Source organism: Salvia hispanica, chromosome 5 (assembly GCF_023119035.1).
Source record: "Salvia hispanica cultivar TCC Black 2014 chromosome 5, UniMelb_Shisp_WGS_1.0, whole genome shotgun sequence".
Lineage (NCBI taxonomy): Eukaryota > Viridiplantae > Streptophyta > Magnoliopsida > Lamiales > Lamiaceae > Salvia > Salvia hispanica.
The window spans coordinates 27,310,386-27,329,255 of record NC_062969.1 but is presented as its reverse complement, the minus strand read 5'-3'; the positions used below and the strand labels follow the sequence as shown (position 1 = coordinate 27,329,255).

Here is an 18,870-nt window from a genome sequence, read left to right as displayed (position 1 = left end):
TCCTAATTCATAGGATTAGATCAAGGCAGTTTCGTATTTGTGATGGTTTTTCCTAGATCTCATATCACTTTTATTTGGTTGTTCGAGATCCGCCCACACGGATGAATAATCAAGGACAAGGGAATAGGTTGGAAGATTCGTGGTCGATAAACCAAGGATCTCCGGGTGGTGCAGCTAGCAACTTCGATCCTATGATGGATCAAGAGGTAACAATCGAATCTACATCAAATATGCATGATTATGTGTTTTTGATGTGTTATATCTATAGATCTATGTTAATTGCATGAAATTTCGAATGCATAATCACCTATATAGATCCGTTGAGGATTTTTTTGTTTTCCGTGTCTTCCGCTGCGGTAGTCCGAACAAGAAGCTGTATGTCCTAGTATCCTGGATGATGTATCTGACTGCTCCGACGCAGCCCAACACCGCAACAATCGAAAACTAGCCAGCAATACCCGCATTGAAGAGCAGCAACGGGAGGCGAAGCTTCCTGCTCCTCGGCATCTTACCCGCCTTCATGTAAGCCACAACAGGGAAGACAAAATCCAACGGTGTAAAGCCAACAACTCCACATATAGAAACAAAATCCCCAAAGAACAGCATGGCTGAGGAAACAAGCGTTATCAGAGCAACGTACGCAAAGGTGTACACGAGGCGATACACACAACCACGGAGCCTGCCGTCCCTCCCTTCAAAGTATGCATATGTTGGCATGCAGTAAATCTACATGATGGTTCAAATCAAAAAATCTCAAGAGTAATGCAAACTCATTTCTTGTTGAATACCTGATAGCATCCCAAAATCTGAACAAATGCAAAGAGATTGGCAACGACGAGGGTCCATTGAGGCGTCGTTAGAGAAGCCACGATATAAGGCTCAACACCCGCACCAAACTCCCAATAGCCAAGAAACGCTATCTGCCAGTAGGTCACAGCAATGACAGAGTATGCAGACGATACGCCTTTATACATGTTCGCCTTCACTTGCTCCCTCACCTTGCTCTACCAAGAAACACACATAAGTTTGAAACTACTGAAAAATGCATAAACAAGCACCAAAAAAGAGATGGCTAAGCCATATAAGTATGTTACTTGTATCTCCGGGAGCATTGCATCTCCAAACAAGAAGGCGATTGCTAGGGGTGGCGAAACGGGTTACCCGCGGGTACCCGCACCCGACAAGTCGGGTACCCGTACCCGATTTTAGCTAAATTGGTTGTCCCAATACCCGCCCCGTGATATACCGGGATTACCCGATACCCGTGTCGGGTATCCCGTACCCGGCATTGCGGGTACCCGTACCCGACCCGAAATTCGAATAAAAAATTTGAAAACCATAATAATCGTCGATGTTCCCTAATTTACTTAATTAATATTGATGGTAAACTTTGAATAGATTAAGAATAAAAGTGAGGGGACTCTATAGCTAGTTCCGATGAGTTTTCAATTGTATGTTCGTCGGAATATAAAAATGTTTCAAAAGAACTCTTAGAAACATTTCATTTTCTTCACTCATTTTGGAAAAATAATAATATAAATACTCTTCTCTACATTATTATTTCTCTTACTTTATTTTTTCTTCATTCTAACTATTTATTTTTAATTTTTCAAAATGAATGTGTATATGGCTATTATTATTTAACTATTTATTTTTTTCTCTAATTTAACTATTTGAAACGCCTCTATTAATATGGAATGGAGGGAGTATTAAAAATGATATATGGCTCTAATACTAATAATAACGGGTATTAACGGGACTAACGGGTATACCCGTACGGGTAGTGGGTATACCCGCTACCCGCAAAACTCTAAAACACACTACCCGATCCCGCCCCATTTCCCGTTATCGTCGGGTATCGGGTACCCGATACCCGGCGAGTAGCGGGTCGAGATGGAAATAACCCATTACCCGCTACCCATTTTGCCACCCCTAGCGATTGCTCCTAGCGCGTTGAAGCGCCTAAACACCTTATCAGACAAACTCCCTTCCAAGCCATACGTGACCTTGCTCTCGATCCCCCCTGTTCCTTGCAACGCCTACCAAGGGTCACTAAATCGTGTTTTCTTCCAAAAGATACGCGATTGGAATTTGGAACCTACCACTATACGCGGTCACCCCAATGACGGTGGTGGCAAAGCCGATGGTGCTCAGGGTGCAGAGCGCGTTCAACCACCTGAGCGAGTGGATGTCCGGGAACTGAGAGAGGGCGAGCTCGAATCCACCGAAGAAGACTATGAAATGCTGCAACTTCAAGCCACCATCTGAATCATAGTGTTTGTACACTGCCTATTCATAAAGAGATGGATGGAAACAATGAAACAACAATTAAACAACTAGTAACAAGATTGACATTACCTTGAGGTTGCTGCCAGCAGCAATTTGGATGGCTATGTTGTTGCAAGAGAAGCCACCTGCTGGAAAAAGGCAATAGACCAATAACCTCATGATCCTTCAATCAAGAAGTGGGTATTATCAATATTGGTGTTGATATATAATCCCTTGATTTCCCCGTCTCATGCTACTCGCACTTTTCTCTTTAGGTCGTAAATTAAAGATTGAGTAATTAGTGTAATTTAAATTAGTATTTCAAGTGTAATAAGGGGACTGGGGACACTTAATTCATCTAATATGTATGTCTTAATTATATACCCTAATTCTTACTTAATATAAATAGTGCCAATAGTTTGGGACATGCCGAAAAAAAAATTAAGCAGCATGGGACGGAGGTAGCAACTTTGATTTGGCAATTTCTTTCTCTCATTCTCCGCTAACAATATTCTAATCACTTTTTTTTACCAATTATTAAAACATGTATCATTTTAAAAGTTTTTATTTTTACGAGAGGAGAGAGTATTTTAGTGAGGAATGAAGAATGCTAGCAAGAAGTGTGTAGGTGGTGTGGGAATTGGCATCCCATCTCCAAAGGGAAGCAATGAGGAAACTTGAATACCATGTGGACAGAGTCCTCCAACTAAACTCACCACCCCGAAAGGCCAGCCGAGAGAGGGCGACGTCGCAGGGGAGAGGGGCGTAGGCGGCGGGGGTGGCGATGGTGGTGTCCACGTGGAAGGCGGCGTGGGCCCAGCTGCCTTTAGATGTTTGGGGTTGAACATCTTTGTCGGTGGTTTGAGTTTGAGAGCTCTTCTTCGCCATTAGAGAAGTTCAGTCACAGAAGATTAAAATTTAATACTTTAAGTAAATTTTTTTTGACATGTAAATAAATAAGTTAAATAGGTGATTCATTTTCTAGTGAAAATGTTGACTATTGAATGAAAGATGATTACGACAAATTTAAAAATTCAACGCAAAAGAGTGATTGTATCTTAAAATTTTGAAATTTATGATTTTGTTTTTTCTTTTAGTAATTGTATGGGTGGAGTTATTGTCGGATCTGCCTGATAATAATCCAACTCGTTAAGGCCAAATTCAAATGCAATATTTTCATTTTACATGAAAAAAAAAATTAATTTGAGCAAATGTATTTTACGTTGTTCTAACTTATTTCTGGCAATTAACAATATGCATCACCAAATTTATTAGGAAATCAGTCATGATTTTAGTTTTAATGCAAATAAGCCCAAATTGAATCCTCCAAGTATATAAAAATGAGATTTACATTTTACTAATTTTTTCAAATCAAAATATCATCATGTTTATTTAAAACTAGTGCTAAAAAAAATAAGAGCATTCGCATCTTCACATTTCCAAAAAACAAAACTTCACAATTCTAAGGCCATCTCCAATCATTTACACCAGAATCAAACCCATTTTTGAGTATATGTCACTTGTAAATGAATTTTCAAGAAGAAGGAAGGCACTACACCAGATGATGGCATTAGATACAAGGCTCGTCTAGTTGCAAGAGGGTTCACGCAGAAGGAGGGGGTTGGCTATAATGAGATATTCTCACCAGTGGTCAGACACACTTCCATCAGAGTGTTACTTGCGATAGTTGCACATTATGATTTGGAGCTTGAGCAACTAGATGTGAATACGGCTTTCCTGCACGGATTGCTTGAGGAGGATATCTACATGACTCGGCCAGAGGGATTTGTGGTTCCGGGCAAGGAGGACTAAAGCAGTCCTTGTATGGACTAAAGCAGTCTCCGAGGCAGTGATATAAGAGGTTTGACAGTTACATGATCAAGCTGGGATTCAGCAGGAGTCCGTATGATTGTTGTGTCTATCACAACAAAGCTGATGATGGTTCTATGGTCTATCTTATTCTATATGTGGATGATATGCTCATAGCTGCGAAGTCGAAGTCTGAAGTACAGAAGTTGAAAGCTCAGCTTAGTGCTGAGTTTGAAATGAAGGATTTGGGTGTTGCGAAGAAAATTATGGGCATGGAGATTTCTAGAGATAGAGAAAAGAAGAAGCTTTCTCTGTCACAGAAGAGCTACATTGAGAAGATTTTGTCAAGATTTGACATGTCTGCATCTAAGGCTATTGATACTCCAAGTGCCACAAACATTCATTTGTCATCTGATCTTGCACCGAAATCCGAAGTTGAGGGGGAGTACATGTCTCAAGTCCTGTACTCTAATGCAGTAGGGAGTTTGATGTTCGCCATGGTCTGTACTAGGCTAGATATAGCGCATGCTGTCAGCGTTGTTAGCAGGTTCATGGGAAATCCTGGAAAGGAGCACTGGCAGGCTGTGAAGAGGATCTTTCGTTACTTGAGAGGTACGTATGATGTTGGTCTCATTTATGGAGGTGATACTCACTGCTTAGTGACTGGTTATTCTGATTCTGACTATGCTGGAGATGTCAATGGTAGAAGATCTATGACCGGTTATGTTTTCACTCTTGGTAGTTCTGTTGTTAGTTGGAAAGCAACTTTGAAGGCTGCAGTTACTTTGTCTACTACTAAAGCAGAGTATATGGCGTTGACAGAAGCTGCTAAAGAGGGAATATGGTTGCAAGGGCTAGTTGGTGATCTTGGTATACATCAACATCAAGCTGTTGTGTTCTGTGATAGTCAGAGCGCTATTTGTTTAGCCAAGGATCAAGTCCATCATGAGAGGACTAAGCATATTGATGTGGGGTATCATTTTCTAAGAGATGAGAAGAGAATTGAGGTGAAGAAGGTTGACACTTCTGATAATCCTGCTGATATGTTCACCAAGTCAGTCCCGCAGAGCACATAATTCTGTGACCTAACAGGTCCAATTTGTATCTGAAAACCGCAGTCATAATTCAATTTGTTCTCTGTTCTTGCCCGTGGACGTAGCCAACACAACGTTGGTGAACCACGTAAATTCTGTGTCTATTTACGTTCTTTTGTTTCTTGATTCACAATTGCCCTATTTGTCATAACAAACTGGTATCAGAGCCAGGTTGGCGTCGGGTCTGGTCAGATTTGCGAGACCCATGTTTAAGTGGGGCCGACGATCGGTCTGAGTCGGAGCCCATTATGTGTTTCGATGTGGTCTCGGTTTGAGGGGGAGATTTGTTAGTACAAACCTATCCCACATCGGACATTTGAGGGAAGTTGGAAGGTGTATATAATTCCTGTCCAACCCCAATTAGTTTGAGGCCTTTTGGGAGCGACCCAAAAACAAATCCGTGCGGGATTGACCCAAAGCGGACAATATCAAACTAATGTTTGCCGACGCCGATAATCCTGACATGTCTCATAAAACTTTTGCAGTAACACCAAATATGGTATTGTTTCACAAAAAACACCAAAAATAGGTTTGAGTTTGGTGTATGGTTGGAGATGATTTCTACACCAAAACTCATTTTTGGTGTATGATTGGAGATGGTCTAAAAGCCCCACAACAAAAAAAATAACTTCCCATTTCTAAGAGTAAAAACTCAAGAAACACAATCAATTTTATTCATAAAAAATAATGTGTCGAACAATGAATAATAAGAAGCCTCCTTTTTATAGGCTTGACACGAACACGACCCGCTATCCTCAGACACGAACACGACACGAACCCATTAACGACACGAACCACTTCGGGTCAACACGACACAATAACAACACATATATGACACGACACAATAACGACACTATAATAATAAAATATTATAATATTAATATTATTTCTAATATTAAATTTAAAATTTAAATTTAAAATAAATAAATAAATAATAATATTATAATATATTAATATTATTTCTTAACGTGTAACACGAACACGACAATGAGTTTTCGTGTCGTTATTGTACCGACACGATAAGGACACGAACCCAATAAGCCTTGACACATACCCATTAATTTCGTGGGGATTCGTATCGTGTTATCATGTCGTGCCAAAATTTGTCATCCCTAGCACTCAATAGCTATCTAAAATCAAAAGATAAACTCATATAAATCTCTTTAGATAATAAACGTAAATCGTAATCTAGAAGATATACTTCAAAATTATAAATCCTATAATTGAGATATTTATAACTCCAATAAATCTGACCAAACTTATTACCCCTCCTAGATAAAAGGAAAACCTAACTTCTTGCACTTGTACACCCATGCATGTACCAAAAAAGAAGTTAACTCAATTTTAAAAAAAGGGATCTAAAAACTGCATCACTGATAGAAATACGGGTATTCGTGGATATCCAACCCGAAAAAATCGGGTATCCAAACCCGAAAATCATCTAAAATGTCCATCCAATACCCGACCCGATATATTTTCGGATAATCCAATACCAGCCTCAGGTATCCAAACTGACGAATCGAATACCCAAATACCCGACTCTTTACTATAATTCAAGCCCAAATCAATCAGCATTTGGTTTGTGAATTTGTGCGCATTTTTTCTTTTTTAACTTTTTTAATCTTATCATCTGCATAGATAAATTTCATAAACATGGAGTATTATTTTGATATACCACTTTCATCCCATAAAAATAAGAACTTTAGGAACGACATAAGTACTAATACTAACTAAAAAGAAATATGAGAAAAATAGAAAGAAAAAGATTATTGAAGTATTATTAGTGGAGATAGAAGAAGGTATTTTGCCCGAGCGCAAGAGTCTGCGCGCAAGGATGTGGAGAGGGCATTTGGGGTGCTCCAATCGCGATTTGCACTGGTAAAGGGCCCGACGCGCTTTTTCTACCAGGGGGATATTACCGATATCATGTATGCGTGCATCATCATGCATAACATGATCATCGATGATGAACACGAAGGCGTCCTCGACGTCACCAACGACCCAAGTGTTGCATCATCGAGTCACGGTGTCTCAACCGAGTCCGCCCGCCAGGGTGTACCGCACAACGAACATGAACGGTTCCAGGCGTTCATGGACATACACCAGAAAGAGGCCCATCAAGCACTACAACACGATATCATCGAAGAATTGTGGGCAAATAGAAACCGCGCCCACCGCCCTTGAATTTTTTTTTCTTTGAATTTCTTTTTTGATTTTTTTTTTCCATTCATGTACTTTTTTTTTTTTTTTTAATTTTCTTCGTTGTAATGTGTACCCGTGTTTAATACAACGAACTTTATTACTATTATTTGTTTTATCTTATAAATTAAATAAGCTAGCTTTATTATATATAAAAATAAAACAATTAAATTAGTGATGATGTAAAAATGAAATGTTGAGTTAGGGAGAAATAAGGGAGAAACCATTGCAGAGGTTGGCTAAAAGTTGGCTAAAAACTGGGGATAAATTTTGGTGCTGATGTGGCGCTGATGTGGCAGGAGTTAGGGAGAAATAAGTCAGTTTATCCCCAAACCATTGGGAGTGCTCTTAGAACACTATTTAGTGACAAAATCTTCTCTGCATGATTGAGATTTCAAAGTGCAACTGCAGAGATTAAAAAAGGCAGCTTTCAGTAAGTGTCCTATCCATATATGTAGCCAAGGGTAATCCTTTTGAAACACAAGGAGCCGATTACAGCTTCTTTCCGGCTTGTCACATACTTGGCGAATGGGTTTCGTCCTAGCAGTTAAAGTTTCGGCAATCCTTCAACATTGTATGCATAAAGATAAGAAACCAGCATCCATGCATTTATAATATATTAACCATTTCTTTCAACTTCTTGGAAATGGCTGCCATCCGTTTTCAGAGATCAAAATTTTCTGACTCTTCCTTGCTCGCACGATTCACCCCACTATCTTTTGCTGAGATGTTCGTTTCACAAGTCTCATCGTCAAATTCAGTAACGACTTAATGAAAACCAGGTGAAGAAGTGTCTTCAGATACACCGAGGGCAAGGTTTTCACCTATGATCTGACCGGATAAATGTCAGCATTATTAGGGATTGCTGATCTGACCTGAAAGTTTTGAGCTTTGTAAATAGAAACTGACCTTTTGGATGATGAAACAGCCTAATGCTGCTGCATCTTCAATGAACTTTTTCATTTCGTGTTCTTTAGTCCTGATCGAGTTCATAAAACAGATCAATGGTAGTATTAAGGAAGAAAAGATACCCTGGCTGATGAATAATTGCAACACTACATAAGAATTTCTTATACTCCCTCTGTCCCATAAAAATATGGGCAATGGATATGGCACGGGAATTAAGACAAAATTGGTTAAGTAAGAGAGAGGAGGAGAATGGTATGGTAAAGTAAGAGAAATGAGGAGAATAGTAGTTAAAGTAGTGTTAGTGGATAGTGAGACCTACATTATTAAATTGATATAACTTTCCAAAAATGGAATGCACATATATTTGTGGGATGGACGAAAATGGGAAGTGCACATATTTTTATGGGACGGAGGGAGTATTTTATTGGCTAACATTGAGCATAGATATGATCTTTTCAAATAACACAGACAACAAGAAATCCTTTAGATTAAAACTTACTTGCCAAGCTCTTTGGAAGGAGATGAACGATCAGCTACTTGTTTCTGCAAGGAATTGTCAAATAATTGGTTAATCGCCAGATTATACACATACTTCCAACATTTTTTTGTGTTTTCATGCTAATAAATACTCCCCCCGTCCCGCAATAATTGTCACTCTTATAGTGAAATGTGAGACCTACTTTTTTATATTGGTTTTATTATAAAATGTAAGTGGAGTGAGTTAGTGGAATGTGAGACCAACTTACCATTTATGATAAAAAAAGAAGTGTGACAATTATTGTGGGACGGACCGAAATGGAAAAGAGTGACAATTATTGTGGGATGGAGGGAGTATATATGAAAAAAAAAACATTGGGCTTTTCTGATTTTTCACCAAATTGAAGCTGATGTGTTCATCAGAAGTGTTAGTATGACAAATTCGACTAATCATCAAAAGATGTCGTTTTTTAACAACACAAGGTAATTCAGATTTGGGGTATTGGGGATTAGATTTTGAGCAGATTCGAGAAAAAACTTCCAGGCATAGATTAATTAAGCAAATTTCCCAATCAGATAAGCTCTCAATCTCAATCTCTAATACAACTATCTAAATCTCAACTATCTTCTTCTTTTGGAGATGATGTCGTTTTTATGATCTGCTGAATTTGTTACTTACACTAGCACTTCCGACAAACATGTCAGCTTCAATTTGGAGAAAAAATAATTTCAGAGAAGAATAAGAAAAGACAAAAGATTAAGTATTTAGATTAGAAAAAGGTTAGGGGAAAAACTGAAATTGTCAAAAGTTTGTGCATTTCCAGGAAAACTACATTCTTTTAAACGACGTCGTTCTACTGATAGGTCCAATGAATTTTTCACACAGGCACCCTGACGAACACGTCAGTGCTTCAATGTTGGAGAAAAAAATAATTTTGGGGGAAAATAGAAAAGTCCAAAGGTCATGTATTTAGATTAAAAACGAGTTTGAAGGTAAAAACAGAAAATGTCAAAAGTTTGTGTTTACTACCAAATAACCCATTTAAATTTTAGGAAAAAAAAAGAGAATTATCAATTCAAAATTTTATTCCCATAATCTTACTTGCAGAGACGTTTCGTCGCCACACAGTTTCCATTTTTCTTTTCGCAGATTCAAGAACTCTATTTCATCATCGTCATACAAAACCTAAAAGAACGAAAGTAGATGCATTAGCGATAGAAATATAAAACAACAGAGGCAGGAGGACATATGCATGATCCAGCACCAAGTTTTGTCTTCATATTAGGATTAAGTAACTTTTGAAGTCAACTTATGCAGGAGGAAATAGAAGCTATTTCCTGTTTCATGGTTCAAACAATGGGGCTTTAATGCCTGTAAAGAATCATTTAAAGCCATGAAAATTTGTGGCTATTCAGGCATTCTTTTTGGGGCACAAGATTTAAGAAAATGGTATTTAGTGAGTTAATTGCAAAGAGAATAAAGTAGGAGAGATTATGAAATAGATAAGTTGAAAAAGGAATACGACCCAATTATAGCGGACGGAGGGCGTATTTGAAGCTTAATTATTGACAGCAAATGAAAGAAGGAAATCTCGTCACCTCATGTTTCTTCGTTTCAGAATCAAAAGCTTTAACAGTGCCCGCATAAAACCTGCGTGTAATGAATGCTACATGTGAGAAATCATGCTATTTTCCAGACGAAGCATATGTAAAATCCAAAACTCAAGACATTTAACAAGTTGGCTGTGTGAACTATATAACTATAGGACTGCAGAGGCAAACAAGGATGATATCATGATGCACAATACCCCAGTTTTTATTCTGAGGTTCTCATCATGATAAGTGATAACAAACCAGGAAAAAAGGAAAATACATACCGTGCAAAGTTCTTCTATCCTAGTAGTATAGCTTCCTTAAGCAAAGCTTATCTTACTTGGGAATGAAGAACTTTGGTTTCTAAGTTGCTTGCAAGAGTGTGTTGGAAACCGCAGGTAAGAAGGGGATTCTCTAACTGAGGTTCATATTTACAAAATACTAGTATTCATCTCGATGAATGAAAGCATCTACTGTGTACAACTGTGACAAACATCAAATGATATGCCATGTATTTCTTCCATAGACCATAATGCATACCTTAGAATGCTACACCCGAAGTTTTGCACCAAAGAATGTGGGGGGTTTTAACTAGGCCAAACAGGAAAAATATGGAGTAGGAGAACGATCCTACACAAGCTAATACTAGACTCGCTCTTGGTGAAGAAATTCACAAACTCAGTCTTACCACAGTTTACAAATATTTTGGACTGTTGTCACTTCATTTGATTGAAATGAATTTAATACAAAATACTAGTAAATCAGGACAGAATCTTGCACACGGTTAAGAGGACAACAATGAACGCAGAATTACTGGACTCCAAGTATATCAGGCTTAACATCAACCCACAAAAGCTGCTTGCAAAAAGCAAAAGGACGTCTAATACCACAAATCCTACAACAAAAGTAAGATGTGGAGTCATATGTTCTTTCCTGATTGTGTGAAGATCATTGTTTGCAACTAGAGGGAATCAATCCTCACCAGAAAGTGACAATTTCATCTGCCTCAGATCATGATAGCATTGCATTGGTTCCTGCGTCCTATGCTATAATGTTTATTAATTTGACTGCATTATGTAAGCACGTTTTCCCACCACGTAAGCACAATAGTTTACCTACTTTGATGTCATTTAGAAGTGTCTAACCACCAACATCATTAACACTATTAGACAATGGACACCACTATTCATATCATGAATGATGGCAAGTACACGAAAAACATAGTGAAGAAAGTCTATCAATATCACGTAAGTCGGAACCACTAAGCCTATTCAATAATTCTTACTGAAGTTTGTGGATCACATGCACATGTGTTATTACATCATCTCAATAATGTAGATTTTTTTCTACTTTCGGTGAAAATAAGATATAGATTCTGAAAGATGTACCTTTTTGGCTTATAAATACAGGAAAAACGCATTTGCCACATTCCAGGTATGCGTGATTCGATTTTAATTATGTCTAGTATTATTGATTCATATGGGAGGCGGAGCCAGAACATTATAATCTTTTTCTTGGCTTCTGCAACACACTGTGTAGAAAAATTAAGATTGATAATAATACTCTAGTATTTAACATGTCCAATTGTCCATCAATATTAGATTATATTTCGTTTTTCTTATTACATCATTTATCTTTTGCAAGTTTGTTAGTAATTAATTACATATGCATATGTGGACACACTGTATATGGATAAATGAATAAAACTAGACTAACTACTACCAAAAACGAAGGCCAAAAGTCCAACTTAAAAATAATTTGATTACCATCTACGAAGTCTAACTTAAAATAAATTAATGATAACTAAAATAAAAGTAAGACATCATGACTAAAAGTGAATTATACAAAAATTCTAAAGCAAATGAAACAATGTCTAAAATATAAAAGGAAATTTTGTATACAGAAATTAACTCATGCATGTTAATCGTACTTTGTGGCTTGTTTATATTAATTGGTACGGAATATACCCTTTATAAATCAAATGTCCACAAATATTATCTTATACTCCGTATTTTATATTTCCTTTTCCGCCCACTCGCAAATAACTGTCTCATTTACCTTTTACTAGTTTTGATAAATGAACTCCACATTCTACTATCCTTTTTCATCCACTTTTCTTTACATTTTTTAAAACTCAAGTAGTCGAGAAGTACTATAATTAATTGCGGATAGAGGGAATATATATTTATTAGATTCTGATACTACCTTTTTAGGTGATATACTTAATTAAATTTTAATTATAATTAACTTTAAAGTGGTTTTGTCACTAACATTCAAACTCAACCAAATCTAATGGATTGAGATCCGAAAATTTATTTGATTATAAATGATTTTATATAAACCCGTAATCCAAAAATTAAACTTGTAATCCATAAAGTCAAATTTAACTGCACTAGATAAAAGTAAAGGCATAAGTATTTATGAAATCAGAATCGAAAGGTTTAAAAAACGAGTTGCGGAAACAATGAAATTTAATGTACTATGATGAAGGTGATTATTGCACTTTCTGCATGCATCATGACACCCAAAGAAAATTCATGCATTGTTTAAAATGAATCACACGTGTGGAATGCATTTCCAAACACACAATTTTGACATGCAATTTTTCCATCTATGTAAGCCAAAAAAATGTTTCCCCATTCAAGAATCTATATCTTAATTTACCCCCAAAGTAGAAAAAAACCCAATAATGTAGCAAAACATTAGTTTTAACCTTTTGACAGTTAAGAATAGACTGAAAAGGCATCTTTGAAAGAATCAAAGAGAAGACGCACTGATACTATTAGACTTTAAAAAGCAAGAAAAGTTCAGTGAAAAGGATTCATTTTCCTTAAGCTGTGGGCAATAGGGTGGTGACAGAAATACTTAGGTCGCAAGAAATGTGGTTACATTTTAAGGCCAACCCTGAATAACTTAAAACAGTGTTCATTTCATCTGAAGCAACAACTCAATGAAATGAACTACCATAAAGATATAGCTTAACGTGGCATACTCACATTTCATCCATTGGCCACCAGACTTGTATCCTTAAATTGACTAACTGTTCCCCGAAATCGACTCGGGGCCTTCTCGACTTCTTCTTAACGGATATCTATTGCAAATATATTAAAGAAATTATGCATCTCCAAGGATATTTTGAAATAACACCAAATTCTAAGACAGAACAGGACGGTACCTTATCCTTTTCTAAATTGGCTTTTGAAGGTTTAGACATAGGAAATTCCCCCACCTGCACAAATTATTTTAAAACAGTTACGCGTACATGTATGAGAAAATTCCATCAAACATAAGAAAGACATAACAACCTTTTGAGCAGCATCTTTCTGTACATATTTATGAGAAATACTTTCTTTCCTCTCAAACAGTTCCAGAGGCGAAAGCTGATGTTCTTCTTCTTTGTTTGTGTCGCCAATCACCCCTCTTTCCTTTTCCACTCTCACGTTACCTGATCCAGCAATAACTGTTTTACCTCTCTTCTTGGGAGCATTGTGCCCTCTCTCCTTCATTTTCAAGATTTTCCTTTTTAATGTCAATGAAAATTCAAGGTCCTCCTTGTGCTTGATTAATCATGCTCTTTTTCTTCTCTGACTGACAATATTTTGCAAGACTGACATCACTAAACGAATCGATCTTTTTTCGCAGTGAATTGCTTAACATGCTCGGGTTTACCTGCTCTGACGTCAAAGCTAAGTTATTTTTCTCCACATTATTGCCACGGGATCCTTCATGGGAATACCTATCTCCAATTTTCATAGTATGTTTATCCTCCTTGGTTCTTACTGCAGAACTAGGTTTCCTCTTCCTTCTCTTTTGAAAAGCACCTTTATCTGCTTCTGATAGTACAATCTGATGGAGTCTTTTACTGCTTCCGATATATTTTCACTACCCAGCTTAGTTACATTACCATCATCAGTTTGCAGAGAGAAAATTTCATGAACAGACTTTGAAATTCGATCTGTGACTTTGAAATTCGATCTGTTTGGATTAACACACCAGCAGCAGCAGCAGCAGGTGAGACTTCCTTTGATACCTAATTGACAAACAAAACATTAACCAAATTATAGATGAATCCGTTTTGAAAATGAGAAAAGGTAAGGTTCATATGATTTACAGAACAGTAACAAATTCATTTAACAAAATAAACTGAGAATACTTTTGTAATGGCACTCTCAGTGTAATTTTAGATGTTCCTGAGTATTTCATTTATTTTTGTAAACTTAGGTCTGAATAAAGGTTATACACAGAAATTAAAAATTTAGAGGTGATCTTTGAAAAACTGTGACCTGAAGTCAATGATCAAATAAACATCACACCTATAGGATCACTGGAAGTTTCTTCTCATATCCAATTTTCTGAAAGCTACTCTTTCTCATCCAATTGACTTCGTACTGCTTTCATTCAAAGAACATTCTTCTAATTAACTATCTTCAAACTTATAGCACAAGTGACTTAAATATCCCCAGCCAAAGCTGTATTTCATGCTATATACAACTTCTCAAGAGTGAAGACACACTGATTGAGAAATGGAATAGCATTTTTCCAATTACCCAACTTCCTCCAGTTATTCATGCCGAAGTGAGTGTAACAAGTTCTTTGTATCAGTCATCACATTCAAGTTTGATCAGGTAATGAATTTCAAAATACTCCAACAAAATACTCTTCTCTAAGGAATAGAGATTCTGGTAAGTAACAAAAGAAAAAGTTATGAAAAGAAATTTTGAGACATAGGTACATATAAAGAAAGCATTTAATCCATTATGAATCTTGCATTTTTCTACCATTATTTTATTCCTTTCTAGTCTCCAACAAAATAAATGGAGAAATTCCACTAAACCCTGGTCCATAAACCTTTAACTAAATAACTGGGCCATGTATTAATAATGTATAAGATATCCAGAATCAAAATAGAAGGCCAATACAATGTTATAAAAAAAAACTGTAAACCACACAATATTTCTGTTGCAAGGTTACTTAGCATGAATACATTATTAAAAATAGTATAGGGCTTATAGTTCAGAGAAATTACTCTAGCATGACACAGTAAACTTGGCTCTAAGAAGGAAAAGTAATGATTAATTTTAGGAGCAGAGGCCAAGTAAGGGCCGATTAATCATCACGTTCGTCAGCCATCAACATTTCATCCATCACGCAATGTGTTTTCCACATGTCACATCAGCTGAGTCAAACAATGCTTGTCTGGCTCAAACCAGAGGAAAGGCTGGCTTTGGTTCCAGTCAACACAAAATAATGTATCAGTCTATGAGACATGTTTAATTCAGAGATCACAAGAGCAAACCTTATTATTATTATTGGATGTTTCATGGCATATGTAAGCAACTATTTCAGCATAATCATCAAATTCCAGATTCATTGCCTTTGCTGCTTCTCTGAGATAACTCCGGAGTATAGTTTCACAATTTTCCAAGACTTTTTTCCCCAATTCCCATGAAATAGGCGAAATATCCTGGAGCACAAGTACATTTTTTCAGAAAGGATTGAGATAATCATAGCATATATAATCAATGAGAGAATCATTACCCTATTTTTCATTTTAACACTAGCTAGAAGGGGCCTTAGGAGATTAAATGATATCTTATCACTTTCTTCTATCACCATAGTCATGATCATTTCCATGTATTTGAAGCCCTCGGAAGGGTTGTTGGACCTTCAACATAATCAGAATCTTTATTGAACACCGCCAAAATAAATATGAGACTAAAAAAATGAGAATTATTCCTAGACACAGTCTATAACTTCAGTAATGACATAATTAGAATTGGAAAACCTCAGTCCTCCAAAGATCAAGTATACCAAAATGAAACTTCCCACAAACTTACCCAGTGTTGTTAAGAAAAAGTCGGAACATCTCGACAACCAGCCCATCAGTATCTACATCCAGTAACATCAGCGACGATCTTACTTTTGCAACAGTTCCAACAATATGCACAGACCTATAGCAATTGCGGCCTGACTCACAAGACAATTGCTCAAAAGCAATCATAAATAGTTGGAAAATTTCCTGTCACCAGCAAACACAGAATAAGTGCATGGGCCATGGGGTGCTTGTGCAATGTAAACAGAAGGATGCGATAAGAGGACATGATATTGAGTATCTATTTAGACACGGAATAACTGATTGCATCTGCATACCCTCATTGGGTCATCTTCATAAGGGAAATCTAGAGCAGTTATTCTGGTGAGCTCATTACAGCAAGATGCAACTGCAACTTGGACATTAAAATCATCGTTGTGCAATAATTCATCAGTGATAAGTGCCTTCATTGTCTGAACAAGCGCTATGCACGTAGACGTGGGAGGCTGTTGCCATACCTTGGCTAAAAGGCTTTCTGCTTCCTGAAATTAGTCAATTACACATAGACTGTCATTAACATCAGCCTCGCTAGAAAAGGCACGGAAGGAGAGATAGTGTTGTCAAGGGTGAAAGTAAAATCAGTGGAACATATTGCATAGAAAAATACAAGGGGAATGAGGGGTGAAATCAGCAAAAAATTCTTTTTCCGCCTACATATAACCAAAAGTACTAGTTTGAACTGTAAAACAGGTAGCTCGTTGCACATCTTAGAATTTCCATAAATGAAAAATAGCAAAGGTGAATTAGTCAACTAATCAATCACGCTAGGGTTAGTATGCAACTGCAGTGTGCCATATAACAGAATGATCTAATTTTAAGTGAAGATATTAGTAATGGTTTTGCAAATAATTTATTGAACTTATGACCATGGTAATCAATAAAATTGCACTTGTTTGTGTGTGTTGGCCAAGTGGTAGACTGATTACTGCCAAAGGCCAAAGGTTTTAGTCTCGGTAGAGGACCATTGTGGTGCGGTTTTTAAGTTTAATGTTCTTAATTGCCAAAAGAAAAAAATGCATATTGTGTGTTGGCCTAGCAGTAGAGTGGTAAATGTGAGAGGCCAAAGGTCTCATATTCAAATCCACCACGACACAATCTTTAAGATCTAATGTTTCCATTACCAGCCCCCCCCAAAAAAAAAAAAAAAAAAAAAAATCAAATCAAATATAAACAAATAAAAGTAGAAGTCACATCTGTTTCTTAGCATGGCCGTAACCTCCTATCCAAATTGCATACTCTATGGAGATGCTATTTCTGGGATTCACATTCTTAGCTTCTGCATTCATCAAACACTCTCATTAAAAATCACTGAATAAAAGAAAAGGGTTGTCAAGTAATACTGAGCTTCTGAGCTAACCCCCATCTTACTGGAGCTGACAGAGTGGCTATGAAAAGTTAAATTAAAGAAATGACATACTTGTGAAGACGTTGTAGTTTATGCAAAGCACTATGTTTTATAGCATGCATTGGACCCAACCCTCAAAATGTGTCTAATCCACCAGTTTGAGACACTTGCTTAATAAAGACTAAAGGCATATGAAAGACCAAACAAAAATGTTCACACACATTGATCCTCTACAATCACAGAATGTGCCACAGAAACTAAAGCAAAACAACGAATGCGCATGTAAAATTTACACATAAATGGCATTTCCCAAATATGTGGCAGAATTGTGATTTGTGATACCTAGGAACAGTAGGAATTCAAACAATAGAAGAAAAAATCGATTTTTACTCTGACACACAAATTAAGACTTCAAAGATTGAACAGGCATTTGCACAAACAGTTTCTCTACAGTGGCATAGTTCAAGACTCTCAAAACCTGGGACAAATAGCCCAAATATATCTATGTAAAATAGGAATCACCCCACACACAAGACACGCATTAACCTACATACATCGAGTAGCATGAGTAGCTCAACAGTTGATGAAGGGCGCCGGAGAAGTTTATTCCCAATATCAACCAACTCCGGCTCAATCGCTTTCTGCGACAAATCATCAATACCAGTAGACCCCATTTCACCGTTCCCTGTAAAATTCAAACAGATAAGATCATAAAAACCAGAAACCAGCTAGCACAAACACACACGCGACAGAAAACAACCCACCTGAAATACACTTCAATTAATTACATTTGCCAAAAAGGGGGTATTTTGTTGCAAATGTTGTGCATGCACACAGGCAGAGCGGATTTTGGTTCATTCCATCAATTTCTGCTAATTCTAGGGTATCAAATCCGTGGATTCTCTCAGATTATATATCCTCTTTTTTTGTTGTTGGGTTGATTTTTAAGTGAAATGAAATGATGTTTTGTGCAAGATGTAGCTTCAAATGGCATCATTATGGTGATATTTTAAATAAGAGATTAATTTTAATGTTAATTTTATTTTTTTGTTTTTTTTTATATTATAGAATTATTTTAACATCTTCTCTTTTATCTCTCTCTTCCCCGATCATCGCCGGCCAACTAATGTTTTTATTTTCGAAATAGCTTCGCGTAAGTATCTTGCACACCTCAATCAAAGTCTAGCCGGGAAAGTATGACTGTTTCACATAAATTGTGCGTCGCTGCGCAAAACCATAGAACTGTTGAAATTCGATACCAACGACCCGCTGACATTGACAACATATTGTTCTCGTGGTCCGTT

General features: G+C 36.9%; 2 protein-coding genes and 1 pseudogene across 2 annotated transcripts; all 3 read right to left on the bottom strand.

Moving 5' to 3' along the window:
- Nucleotides 1-303: 303 nt before the first annotated feature.
- Nucleotides 304-3,156, bottom strand: LOC125189740 (annotated as a pseudogene).
- A 4,535-nt stretch (nucleotides 3,157-7,691) lies between these two features.
- On the bottom strand, nucleotides 7,692-14,153 carry LOC125186561 (sister chromatid cohesion protein PDS5 homolog A-like). The gene is made up of 9 exons (XM_048082941.1): nucleotides 14,019-14,153; nucleotides 13,655-13,937; nucleotides 13,525-13,578; nucleotides 13,346-13,440; nucleotides 10,356-10,407; nucleotides 9,859-9,942; nucleotides 8,779-8,822; nucleotides 8,280-8,349; nucleotides 7,692-8,201 (listed from the first exon to the last, which is right to left on the bottom strand). The coding sequence occupies exons 2-9, from the start codon at nucleotides 13,853-13,855 to the stop codon at nucleotides 8,139-8,141; spliced, it is 663 nt and encodes a 220-aa protein (XP_047938898.1). The 5' UTR covers nucleotides 13,856-13,937; nucleotides 14,019-14,153; the 3' UTR covers nucleotides 7,692-8,138.
- An 81-nt stretch (nucleotides 14,154-14,234) lies between these two features.
- LOC125186560 (sister chromatid cohesion protein PDS5 homolog C-like) lies at nucleotides 14,235-18,496 on the bottom strand. Its single transcript, XM_048082939.1, has 7 exons — nucleotides 18,331-18,496; nucleotides 18,121-18,251; nucleotides 16,500-16,703; nucleotides 16,187-16,368; nucleotides 15,888-16,014; nucleotides 15,646-15,813; nucleotides 14,235-14,379 (listed from the first exon to the last, which is right to left on the bottom strand). The coding sequence occupies exons 2-7, from the start codon at nucleotides 18,238-18,240 to the stop codon at nucleotides 14,245-14,247; spliced, it is 936 nt and encodes a 311-aa protein (XP_047938896.1). The 5' UTR covers nucleotides 18,241-18,251; nucleotides 18,331-18,496; the 3' UTR covers nucleotides 14,235-14,244.
- Between the last annotated feature and the right edge of the window lie 374 nt (nucleotides 18,497-18,870).